This window comes from Symsagittifera roscoffensis, chromosome 5 (genome assembly GCF_963678635.1).
Source record: "Symsagittifera roscoffensis chromosome 5, txSymRosc1.1, whole genome shotgun sequence".
Classification (NCBI taxonomy): Eukaryota; Metazoa; Xenacoelomorpha; order Acoela; family Convolutidae; genus Symsagittifera; species Symsagittifera roscoffensis.
In genome coordinates, this window is record NC_087066.1 from 3,433,416 (window position 1) to 3,444,560 (window position 11,145).

Genomic DNA, 11,145 nt, shown 5'->3' on the forward strand with positions numbered 1-11,145 from the left:
ATTTTTTTTTACGATTTCGTTATTTCCTTCTCATTTTTTATTCGCTAGCTTGCAATGGTGTACTTGCATTGTATCGCAAGTGATGCGAAGTTCCACTTCGCCTCTGTTTGATAAGTGTTTTGAACAAATTAATATCCATTTCATTAAAAATCAAAATAGGGAATTTATTACAATGAGTCGTTGCCTTGTGGCAGCGCCGGCGGGTCAGCCACCTTTTTTTTGAGTGATTATGAAGTTTAGTAGGTTTCTGGAAAAAATTGAGTTGCCGAAATTTCTTTTGCTTTTCTCACTTCAAAAACCTTTCAGATCGGTTGTGCTCTAGAAGTTTGGTTACGAAAATTAACAGCTCAAAAAAAAATCTTATGACAACTTTTTCTTAGGGCATTTTTGGCTCCTTGGGTGTCTTCCTTTGTACTGTCGGCTTAGTGATCACTCGATAATTACTAAAAGCTTATTTAATGCTGGCGGTTGTGTTTTTCGTCTGTTTTTCTGAAATTGAAATTTTCATTATTTCCCAAAAAAAATTACCATTTTTCCCAACATTTGTTTTTCAACTTAATGATTTCCGTCCCACTTTTTATTCTCTTGCTTGCTATGTTATTTTTTAGCTCTTTGTTTTTTTCTCTTTAGATATCTTGAGTTTCGAAACTCCTCAGATCTGAGCTGTTTTTTTTTTTTAAATATATCTTGTCATAGCTTTCACAAGTAGCTCATGATGAAAATCGTATGATATTGATGTTTCAGGATACAGTGCATAACAACTACTTTGGGCATTTGAACATATCCGATGCGCTGCTCCCATTGGTTCCCTCGGGTGGCGTGGTAGTCAACGTGGCCAGTGGTGCAGGTCAGCTCTCACAAGTCTCCCCACAATATCAGAAACAACTATCTGAAGCTGATAATATAGACACGGTAACCGAAGTGATGAACAAATTCGTCGCAGCAGCTCAGAAGGGTGAACAAAAACAAGCTGGATTCTCCAATTCAGCATATGGAATGTCCAAATTAGGAATGATTGCCGCGGGAAGAGTTCATGCGAAACAACTGGCTGGTCGGAATGTGAGTTATTGATACTGATATGCTGTGCTCTTGTGTTTTGTATACAACGATGGAAATTCGCTAGTTTTGGAGAAAAAAAAATTCGATGCAAATATTTTAGAACTGCAAAAATTGAACCAGATTTTAGAATTGCAAAACTTGAACAAAAATAAAGTCAAACAAAATTAATTATTTGCACAACATTTCAAGACTTGGAAGTTTGATTGCAAAGTTTTGTACAAGTTGACGTCATACGATATACGACGAATTATACGAAGAAGCCCTTACATGATATTAGATTATACGAGAAATCAGATTGGTGCGATGAACGATTTTAAGAGGCCGTTATTTGCTGTACTTTTATAAGACGTAATTATTTTTTCATTGAGTACTATAAGGATGACATATCAGGGGCGCCTAAACCCAACAGTGTTTTTCTGAGAAAAACAGATTTAAAAAAATATAATAAACCGACCAAAAAAATCTAAAGAGCTTTGACCTATTGCCTACTTGAAGTAGGATTTTGAGGACGGAGCCTAATCTTCAGGTTGGAGCTTACATTTTAGTTGGAACTTTGCTGTATCGCATTGACAAATCAATAGCAACTGTAGCTGCTTTTTTAGTAGATACTTCAGTAAATTTTCAAGTGATTGTTGTGCAGATACGATGCTGTGATACTCGTAATCTCCTGGTCGGAGGTTTGATTCCGGCATACAGCAGTGGTTTTTTTCAAGAAATATTTGTACATTTTTTTGTTTCTCTCTTTTTTTACTTTTTCAGAGCTATTTCTTGCCTTTTTCTAGCTTGTGCTTGCGAATTGCGGTTTTGCCTCTGTGTCAAAATTTCTTACAGAAACTGATTTTACTCAGCAAAATTAGCCTGACATATCGCCATTTCTCTTCAATTATTACCAGAAAACAAATCGGTGTTGCTAGAAACAATCAAATAGGCACTTTACAAGAATATTAACACTAAGCATAAGAATATTTACACAAGAAAAGCGTTATCAAATCTTTTTCCAAGTTAACAAATTATCAACTTGTCTCTGAATCATTCGTTAACTCTGTTGTTTCGTCAACGAACAGACAAATTTTGGGAAAAATCACTTTGTATTTCACTGATTTTCCAACTGGTCGTAATTTTGATTGGTTGTAAACTTATTAACTCTGCTTCTGTTATTATAGTTTTCATTTTTTTTCGCTGTGAACATCTCTTTAATCGTTGAGGTTTTGGCTTTATTATATCGGCTTAGTGTCTCCATGTGTCAATTGTAAGGCGGAAAACGTTTCTTATGCGTACATGTTCTATGGGGCGCTAATGATTGAGTTGCAAAGTGTTGTAAAGCTCGATATTTTTGTGATAAAAAGCTTTTTCCTCTCAACAGGCAACCGCCTAAGTATCTTCGACTTAGCAAATGCTTTTTAATTTCTGTTTCAATGCTATCGCAAATTTAGTTATTGTTTTGTTGACGTTTTTTATTGAAATGAAATTCCGAACAAGATTGAAAATTTTGGTTGATCCATTTTTTCGACGTTTTTTCAAACATGTTTTTGGACTAATGGTTTTCGTCTCAAACGTTGTCGGCTAGTTTTCCATTCTATTTTGTGATGTATTGGTAGTGGCGCGAGAATCCGTTTCTCTTCATCTAAACTAATTAAAATGCTTTTTTAAATGGTGAAATAGGTAGTAATTAGTTAGATGGTTTTTACAGAAAAGATTTTTAGCGTCGTAATTTATCGAATTGATGTAGTTAAGGGTTTAATTGGCATAATATATTGTTTTCAATGAGTTAAGCCTGAGTTGATGTAAAAGTGACATGGCTCTATTTGTCTTTTGAAACATTTAGAGGCGCTGGTCGTCGCTAGCTGTCTAGTCGTGAATTTTTTTAAATGTTTCTTGTTTCTTAACACTAGGTTGCAGTGTTGAACATGTGCCCTGGCTGGTGTAAGAGTGACATGGCTGGGTGGGAGAGACCCCCCAAAACTGCAGCAGATGGGGCAGACACTGTTGTGTGGCTGGAGACTATGACTCACGAGCAGCAGATGAAGGGGTCAGGAAAGTTCTTCCGTGAGAGGAGCGAATCAACGTGGTAGATTTGCCCTACTGAATGAAAATTATTTAGTCAGACGCTTAACATTTTCTATTTTATTGTGAATATTATAAATAAAAAATAATAAATTTTTAAACCAAATCTGAGATTAGACATGCAAGGGCCTAGCTACTGTTTTCAAATTACAGAAGACTGTGGTTTGTATTTTTGTTACTCTGGCCAAGTCTACGCGGCATATTTTAGCTTTAATTAAATAGAAAGTCTTACGTGTATGAAGAAACATTTGTGAAGATCAATCACATGCATAGAAACTGGTCTCGTCAGTCACTTATGAAAGACTCAAGGGGCTTGTAGACTGAGTCGATAATGAAATCATATCCAAAAATTAAATTGATAAATAAAGAAAGGGACCGTTGTCTGTAGATTGCCATATTCACTGACCTAGAATTTTCGTACTACAGGAATAATGTAAACCCAATTTTAACGCCATTCAAAACTACATTATTTTGTGTTCTTTTTGGTCGTGATTTCAAAATCCTTTAGACCATAGCGTTGCCAACCTGAAGTAAAACCGAAAATATTTCAATTTTTTTTCGAAGCTCTTAATCAAATATACCGTCGCTTTAGCTCTGCACTTTTATGCGCCAATGTAACACCAGACGGGCAGTAGGTATTTTTCATTTAAAAAGTGACTGTCCTTTACTTAAAATTTATTCATTTCTTTTGCAGTAAATGGCAGAATTTGGGCTCGCAAGAAGAAGTTCTACTGGTTATGCAGTACTTTTGTTTTGATTTCTTAAAAAGATGTATCTTTGCCCAAAGCTAGACTGCTGATAATTTTTCTACATTTTTGCTCTATTAGCTATTATAACTAGTTATTCCTGCGTCTTTTCTTCTAATTCAATCTGTTTTTCCAGAAAAATATAATAAGAGTCTTGTTAGTAATCTGTTTGTTAGTTATTTTTTTTTGTACATCCATATTATTGGAAATTCTCAGATTAAGATTTGCAAGCCCCTAACGTGCACTATAATTATGAATTTTGAGAATTTTAAATTTAAAATCTCTGGTAAGAACCAATAAGGGTCAATCTGAATTATGTCAAAGAAGAGGAAAATAAACAATCATTTTCTATTTTTTATGTTGATATAATTGGTTTTATATTTTGAATTTATTGTCAAAGTAGGTTTGTAACTCTCAAGTACATTTCAATTTGACCAGACCTATTTGGATATTTGATTAACATCTATAACAGTTTGAACACAGTCTTAAGTCGTTGATTCCCATAATTAGGTTGTCTATTTTCTTTCTAAATAAAATGAAGAATAGCTTCTTTTTGGACCTCTAGAAAAGTAGTTGTGCAATGAAAATTCACTGAACGTAATAATAACAAATCTTTCTGCAGTTGTCACAAACTGGTTTTGATTTTAACAATCTTCTTATTTGACAAAACTTCTCGACTCTGTCGATCGGCTCTCGATTTCTAATTTCAGATCCAATGTCTCCCTCAAAACCCGGTGAGTCATCTGGGAAAAGAGTGATAGTGGTGACTGGGTCGTATAAGGGCATTGGGTTTGAGGTTGTGCGTCTGCTGTGTGAGCACTATGGGGACAGAGCCACAGTGTACATGACAGCCAGAGATGCCACCAGAGCACAGCCATACATGGAACAGTTGAAGGCGAAGGGACTCAATCCAGCGTAAGTTTCAATCTGAATATTCACACTAGCGAGTTTGCGGGTGTATTGTAATAATACGAACTTTTTCTAACCTAACTCACAAGTATAAGTGTTCATTGAAAATGATTATTTCGATGGAAGTTTTACTGTAGCATTGGAAATTCATATCATCTTTTCTTTGCTTTATTTGTTGGCATCAGTTTAGCGTCCGTGGTTGAGTAGTTTGCGCGTGAAACTCATAATCTTCAGGTCGCAGTAGGTCGTAGGTACGAATCTGAGAAATAGGCGAATTTTTATTAATTAGAGGCTAATTTTTACATTTCCTTTTGAAATTTATAGAGCTGCTTTTTGTCGTGTTCTCGCAAGTGCTTGTGCAACGCTCATTATCACCTTTGTGTAAAAAAGTGAACTTACAAATTTTGCTAGAGTAGAACAACATACTTTATTTAATAGTTATTTACAACAGTTTACAATTTTGCTGCTCTGTTCATTCAGTCAATTGAGCATAAATGAAACTACCAAACTGTTTCCTTATAGATCATTATGATTTACATTGATAATTACGATTCACACGCACTCAGTTTTGCCTACGTGATAAGGTTTCAGTCCTTGTTTTGTTTTCGATTTGCATTAAGCTCCAATTGTGGAACCTGTTTCAGATTTGCGGAGCTAGACATAACCTCGAAAGACAGTGTGATGGCTCTGAAGGAATCACTGGAGCGTGAACACAATGGTGTAGTGCACTGCATCATCAACAATGCTGGAATGGCTTACAAAAGAGATGCCCCAGATCCTTTTCCACAACAAGCTTCCGTAAGTATAAGTGGGTGTGAAATTACTGAGAAGCGAAGAGCTAAGAAAACGTTTTCGTCAACCAAGCGCAGCAGGAACTTCCTTATGTTTTAAGGCCTTGTTAACTATCTCCAGTATTGCAGAAAAGGTTGTTCTAAATGAAACTTTCGATTATGCCTGGCCGTTTAAAACCAGGGTTCAAAGGTTCAAGATTAAATGAGGCTAGCGTTACTGTGCTAGTTGCTCACAATTTTCAGAGCAGGTTGATAAAAAAAATAATGTAGTAAAAATTTTTACATTGAAAAAGTAAACCCTTCGTTTTGCCATTTTTTGTCTTAATTTTTTTGTCGCAATTCCCGCTTAGCTTTTTTTAAATTAAGCGATTGAATTAGGCGGAAAAGTCCCGAAAACCCAAAAATAGTCATACCCATTTTTCTCGACAATGTGACAACTTGTTTGGTTTTTTAGAATGAATCATGGCGAAAAGGGCTTTAATATGATAACACTCTCGACCCAAACAATTTTCCATGTGTCAGTCAAAATCGACTGGAAAAAAAAGCAAATCGTACGCCATAGTTCCTTCCAACAGCTAGTGTAAATCATTCTGCAGTTCATTGTATTTTTTATGCGGAGACAATTTTTTGATACTATTTCGATATCAGACAACTTTGAGAACCTTAGTTAAATTTTTCGTACTGGTTCAAACTTTTTTTCTTTTTATGTAGAAACCCATAATCCCAAATCATCGCATAATCAGTAAACAGAAAACAAAGACGGGTTTTATTTATTAGTCCGTTCAAATTTTTTATTTTTAACTTAACGTACTGTTTTAACTGTATTTGGCGGACAAGTTCAATTTCACCCAATCAGATTTCAGATTTGTTTCTTTTTATATTTGCGAATTTGGGTGGAATAAGTAAAAATGAATCCCAGAATCCTTGCACGCTTACATTCATCAATATGTTTTTCAGGAAACGATTGCGAACAACTACTTTGGATACCTTTTAATCAGTGAGGTCTTATATCCTATTGTTGCCAATGATGGATGTGTCATAAATGTAGCCAGCATGTGTGGCAAACTGAATCAGGTATCAGATCAGTACCAGAAACAACTATCTGAAGCTGATAATATAGACACAGTAACCGAAGTGATGAACAAATTCGTGGCAGCTGCTCAGAAGGGTGAACAGAAACAAGCTGGATTCTCCAATTCGGCATATGGAATGTCCAAATTAGGAATGATTGCCGCGGGAAGAGTTCATGCGAAACAACTGGCTGGTCGGAATGTGAGTTATTGATACGGATAATCTTTGCTCTTGTGTTTTGTATATTTCGACGAAAAATCGTTAGTTTTGGGAAAAAAATTTGAAGGAAATTATTTTAGAATTCACAAATTGAACAAGATTTTAGAAATGCGAAATTTAAACAAAATTAAAGTCAAACAAAGTGAAACGACAAATTATACGATGAAGCTTTCATACGAAATAAGATTTCTCATAAGTATGATTCCCATCTAACGCTTCAGGTTAAAGGTTTTTAAGATTTTTAGTTATGTCAAGTTTTTGGATGAAAAAGTAAAAATTTTGAAGATTCTGATTGCGCGCGATTTCGCTTGACATTCATGTATTCCAGCATCTTTTTTTTGCAGATTGCAGTGTTGAACATGTGCCCTGGTTGGTGTAAGAGTGACATGGCCGGGTGGGAGAGACCCCCCAAGACTGCAGCTGAGGGGGCAGACACTGTTGTGTGGCTGGAGACTATGACTCACGAGGAGCAGATGAAAAGATCGGGTGGTTTCTTCCAAGAGAGGAAAGACTACCCATGGTAGCACGCATGAACAAACAAATAAACTTGTATATTTTTTATTATTCGATTAGATGTTTTGATATTTTTATCATTTATTTATCTGATTTAGTTGAACGTTCCAGCAACAACAGTTTTTATACCAATATATTTTGGCATCCTAAAGAGATGTTCATTCGACAAGCATCTTGATTTCCTATTATGGCGATTGGAAATCAATCTTGTTACTTGGTTTTTAGTGTAACATATACAGCTCCAAATTCGGCAGTTTGGAACAGATGCTAAAGCGGGATGACTTTGAGCTAATGCCGATTCACTGGGTCTGCCATCTTTTGAAAAAGTTGTAAAACTCTTCTCTTCTGTGAAATCATTTATAGCTTGCTTCGTTTTTGCTATCCACTGTTTGGTTTGCTCATTCATAGTGCCAAATTCATTGTCTCGGATACCCAATTGGTTGTCACAAATAAATGCTAGATGCGGCTGATAAGTATGTTATGCTCAGGGCCTTTCAAACGTGATTTGAGCTGATTTTAAAATTCTCAGCGTGTTAAATCTTGAGAAAAAAAGATCAGATTTTTCTGGCAAAAAAATTGTCAAAATTAGATGAATGGACTCTCGTCCTCTCATTTTACCTCTCTCTCGCTCTCTCTCTCTCATCTTATTCATTTTTAATACCATATCTAATTAAACAAGAGGGTATTGTGTTATATTACAAGTCACGTCTTTTCCAATCCAACTCGCAAATGAAAGTTTCAGTTTTGATGCATAGAATTGGTAGTTCTACAGCTTAAAGTTTCCGCTTTACGATTGGCTGGTCTTTCATTTGACTTGCGAGAGCATGTGACTTATAATCGGGCACTAGAGTCTTTACGCTTTCTGCCGACATGCTCAATTCTGACAAGCTAAAACGCAGACTTTCTTTGTCTTGAAAATTCGAATAAAACTTATTTTTAGTTCACGTGGGAGGTAATTCGTTTTTTAAATTGAGGTTTTTTTTCGAATTTGTGGCTTCGTCCTTATTTCTGTCGGCTGATTTTCCGTTTTTTTTCTATCAAATGCAACTTATTTTATCTGCTAAAATTTTCAAGCGGTTCTCGTTTAAAGTTGGGTTTTTAAAATTATTTGTTCAAACTTTTTACTAAAATTGAAAGTTGCTCTAGTTTGTACTTTTACTAATTTTGGTTTTTAATAATTTATAATTTTTTCCTGTTCAATGGATTCGGCATATCTTTTATTGGCTTAGTCGACTTATCTTGCGCAGTTTCAAGAGCGAATTGTCTATAATGTTTTTGCCTGTTTCAGGAGTGATGGGTTGTAAAAGTTTAACTTGAAAAGTTATAGCTTGAATATTTTTATGTACACAGCTTCGTTTCTAGCTTGATGAGGGTCGACACAAGTTGTTTTGCCTTAGTTGTCGCTTGGTCATTGATTCTGAATGCTTGTTAAGACTGTTTATGAACATCGTCTGAGACAGGTTTGAATTTGTTGTTGATCGTTTTTCGGACTTTTTTTAGGTTAATTTTTTTCGCTTATTTTAAAAAAAATACTTTCTTCGTTTTTTCTTTTCAATATCTTGTAATTTAAGAACTTTATTGTATGGCAAGTCAATTTCTAGTGCGCAGTTTCAAAAGCGAATTGTGTTTTGTGCTTTTGCTTGTTAAGGTTCTTTACGAACATTGTCGGAGACAAAGGTATAAAAATTTATAGATGAGTTTTCTCGATTTTTTCAGCTTAACTCTTTTGAAGAAAAAAAATCCTTATATTTTCAATATTTTGTTATACAATGTTTTAATCGTATCGCAATCGTATCGCTTCAGGGAGAAAACCTGATTTTCTGTTTATTAATCTTTTTAAAGCTACTTTTTGGTCTTTTGTCGCAACGTGCAGCTTCGCATCTGTCTCAAAGTTTGTTTCTTTTATGTTGACTCTATATTTGCCAACTGCGATTTCAAATTCAGTTTTTTTCATTTTTTTTTGCTTTATTCGGTGCTTAATATTTGGCTGATAATATAACGGTCTAGTGAAATCATATTGTGTAGTTTGATTGCGAAAAAAAATGTTATGCCCGAAGGCTTGCATGAGGCTTTTGTCTTTAAGGCACTCAGAATTTGATTCTCAAATATTTGATAGCTCAGTCTTAAAGACGTTTTTTTTCGTACCAACTGCTGTGCGCTCATGCAATTCCGCCTCAGTTATTGCTTAAGTTTTGTTTTGATGCTGCTCATTCAACACTGGGAGTTGTTTTGAGCGGATTGTTTTCCTCAAAATAATTTTATTGAAAATGAGACATGTAGGAACATTTTGGTTAGTCTTTTTTGACAAAAAAAAAGACTCAGATGTTGCATGGAAAACATTGTAATCCTCTGGTTTGTCTGTTTGTGTAAAATATTTTCTGAAAAATCTTTATGATGAGCTGTAAAGCTCAGATAATCAATCCTTCTCAAAATATTAAAATATAAAATGAAAGAATCGTTTTAATTGAATTTATTTTTATTAAAACAATCGTGGTTGACTTTTTAAAATCTAAATCTAGAACAACCAGATATTCTTGCTGTTAAATTTCTACACAGCTAGGTTTGCTAGCCTTGTGTTAGCATAGGAGTCGATTATATCAATCTAACTAGCATAAAACTGTTTATTTGGTTAACGCTTTCGTTGCGCAGTAATAATAGTTTAATAGCATGTGTCACAGCTTTAACCGTGGCTATTTGTTTCGGCTCTCTTAGCGTCATTAGTATAGTTAAGTAGGGCAGTCACTTTAGATGCTCGTGGAATGTGGCGCGGTTACCGTAAAATGTTTTTTTTTCTTTTTTCGCCTTTTTAAAACTACTTCTTTGCTACAAAATTCGAACTTGCTACTCTTGCTGTTCCGAACTACAAAAAAAGTGATAGTTAAGATCGAGATACTTTTTTCTTCAGAAATTTTACGACCTCTAACTTTCCATTTTGAAGTTTTTTGTACTATCGAAAAAATTGACAATGTCCTGAGCTAACAACCAAAATTTTTTCCAGTCATTTTTGTTTACAAACAAACAATGGATTGAAATTTGACCGTTTTGCTTTAATCGATTCTTTACTTCTGCGAAAGCAAGGGTATTGCAATCGAGTATTAGACTTTTTTCCCGTAAACAACTTTGTCCACAGATTTCAGCGTGCAATCATTGATCTATTACTCTCACTGTGCATCCTTATTCGTGTTTTTCCAATAAAATCGCAGTTTCCGTTTTTAATGATGTGTCTTTGGTATTTTTTTGATTTTCGACTTTGTCGCTTTCGCTTTACTTTTTGTCGGCTCAGTTTCCGCTTTGTTTTTTAATGAAGTTTCCTCGATATTTTTTTTATTTTTGACCTATTCGCTTTCGGTTTACTTTTTGTCGGCTTAGTTTCCGCTCTGTTCGAATCACTTATTTGATTTTAGTTCTTCTAAACATAATAATTGCCTAACTGATTTTGAACTATAATTTATTGGCTTAGTTGCCTAATTTTGAGTCGTTTCAATGGAAGCGTATTTTTATCTCACCTCAGGTTTGCAAAAAATCAAAATATTTTAATAGAAATATATTTCAAATTTTTATTAACAACATTTTTCTTCTTTTTTTCCCTTTTGTTTCAGCTTGATAGGTGTCGGTCTTTTTATATCAGCTTATCGGCCTCATATTGCGTCCTTCGACGAGAAAAAAATGTGTGTGTGTGTGTGTGTTTTGAGGGTGATGGGGCTTAAAAACTTCTTTTCTCACTTCTTTTTTTTTCATTTTTTTGGGCTTTATGGGTTTCGGGCTATATTATA

At 34.7% G+C, this 11,145-nt stretch overlaps 2 protein-coding genes across 2 annotated transcripts in view; both read left to right on the forward strand.

The window, feature by feature from the left end:
- Positions 1-3,229, forward strand: part of LOC134846101 (carbonyl reductase [NADPH] 1-like) — a 223,422-nt gene extending 220,193 nt beyond the window's left edge. Inside the window, exons 4-5 of the mRNA XM_063863317.1 lie at positions 745-1,059; positions 2,952-3,229. Of these exons, the coding sequence (XP_063719387.1) occupies positions 745-1,059; positions 2,952-3,131 (495 nt within the window). The 3' untranslated portion in view covers positions 3,132-3,229. The remainder of the gene's footprint in view (positions 1-744; positions 1,060-2,951) is intronic.
- Positions 3,230-4,099: 870 nt separating this feature from the next.
- LOC134846100 (carbonyl reductase [NADPH] 1-like) lies at positions 4,100-7,489 on the forward strand. Its single transcript, XM_063863316.1, has 4 exons — positions 4,100-4,784; positions 5,423-5,576; positions 6,527-6,841; positions 7,204-7,489. Exons 1-4 carry the CDS (start codon positions 4,585-4,587, stop codon positions 7,381-7,383), a joined length of 849 nt encoding a protein of 282 aa, XP_063719386.1. The 5' UTR covers positions 4,100-4,584; the 3' UTR covers positions 7,384-7,489.
- Positions 7,490-11,145: the final 3,656 nt, after the last annotated feature.

Excerpts from the sequence above, each read along its gene's own strand:
- LOC134846100 (XM_063863316.1), top strand. The coding sequence starts at position 4,585 with ATGTCTCCCTCAAAACCCGGTGAGTCATCTGGGAAAAGAGTGATAGTG. Across the intron at positions 5,577-6,526 it reads CTTTTCCACAACAAGCTTCC|GAAACGATTGCGAACAACTA; the intron begins GTAAGTATAAGT and ends TATGTTTTTCAG. Across the intron at positions 6,842-7,203 it reads AACAACTGGCTGGTCGGAAT|ATTGCAGTGTTGAACATGTG; the intron begins GTGAGTTATTGA and ends TTTTTTTTGCAG.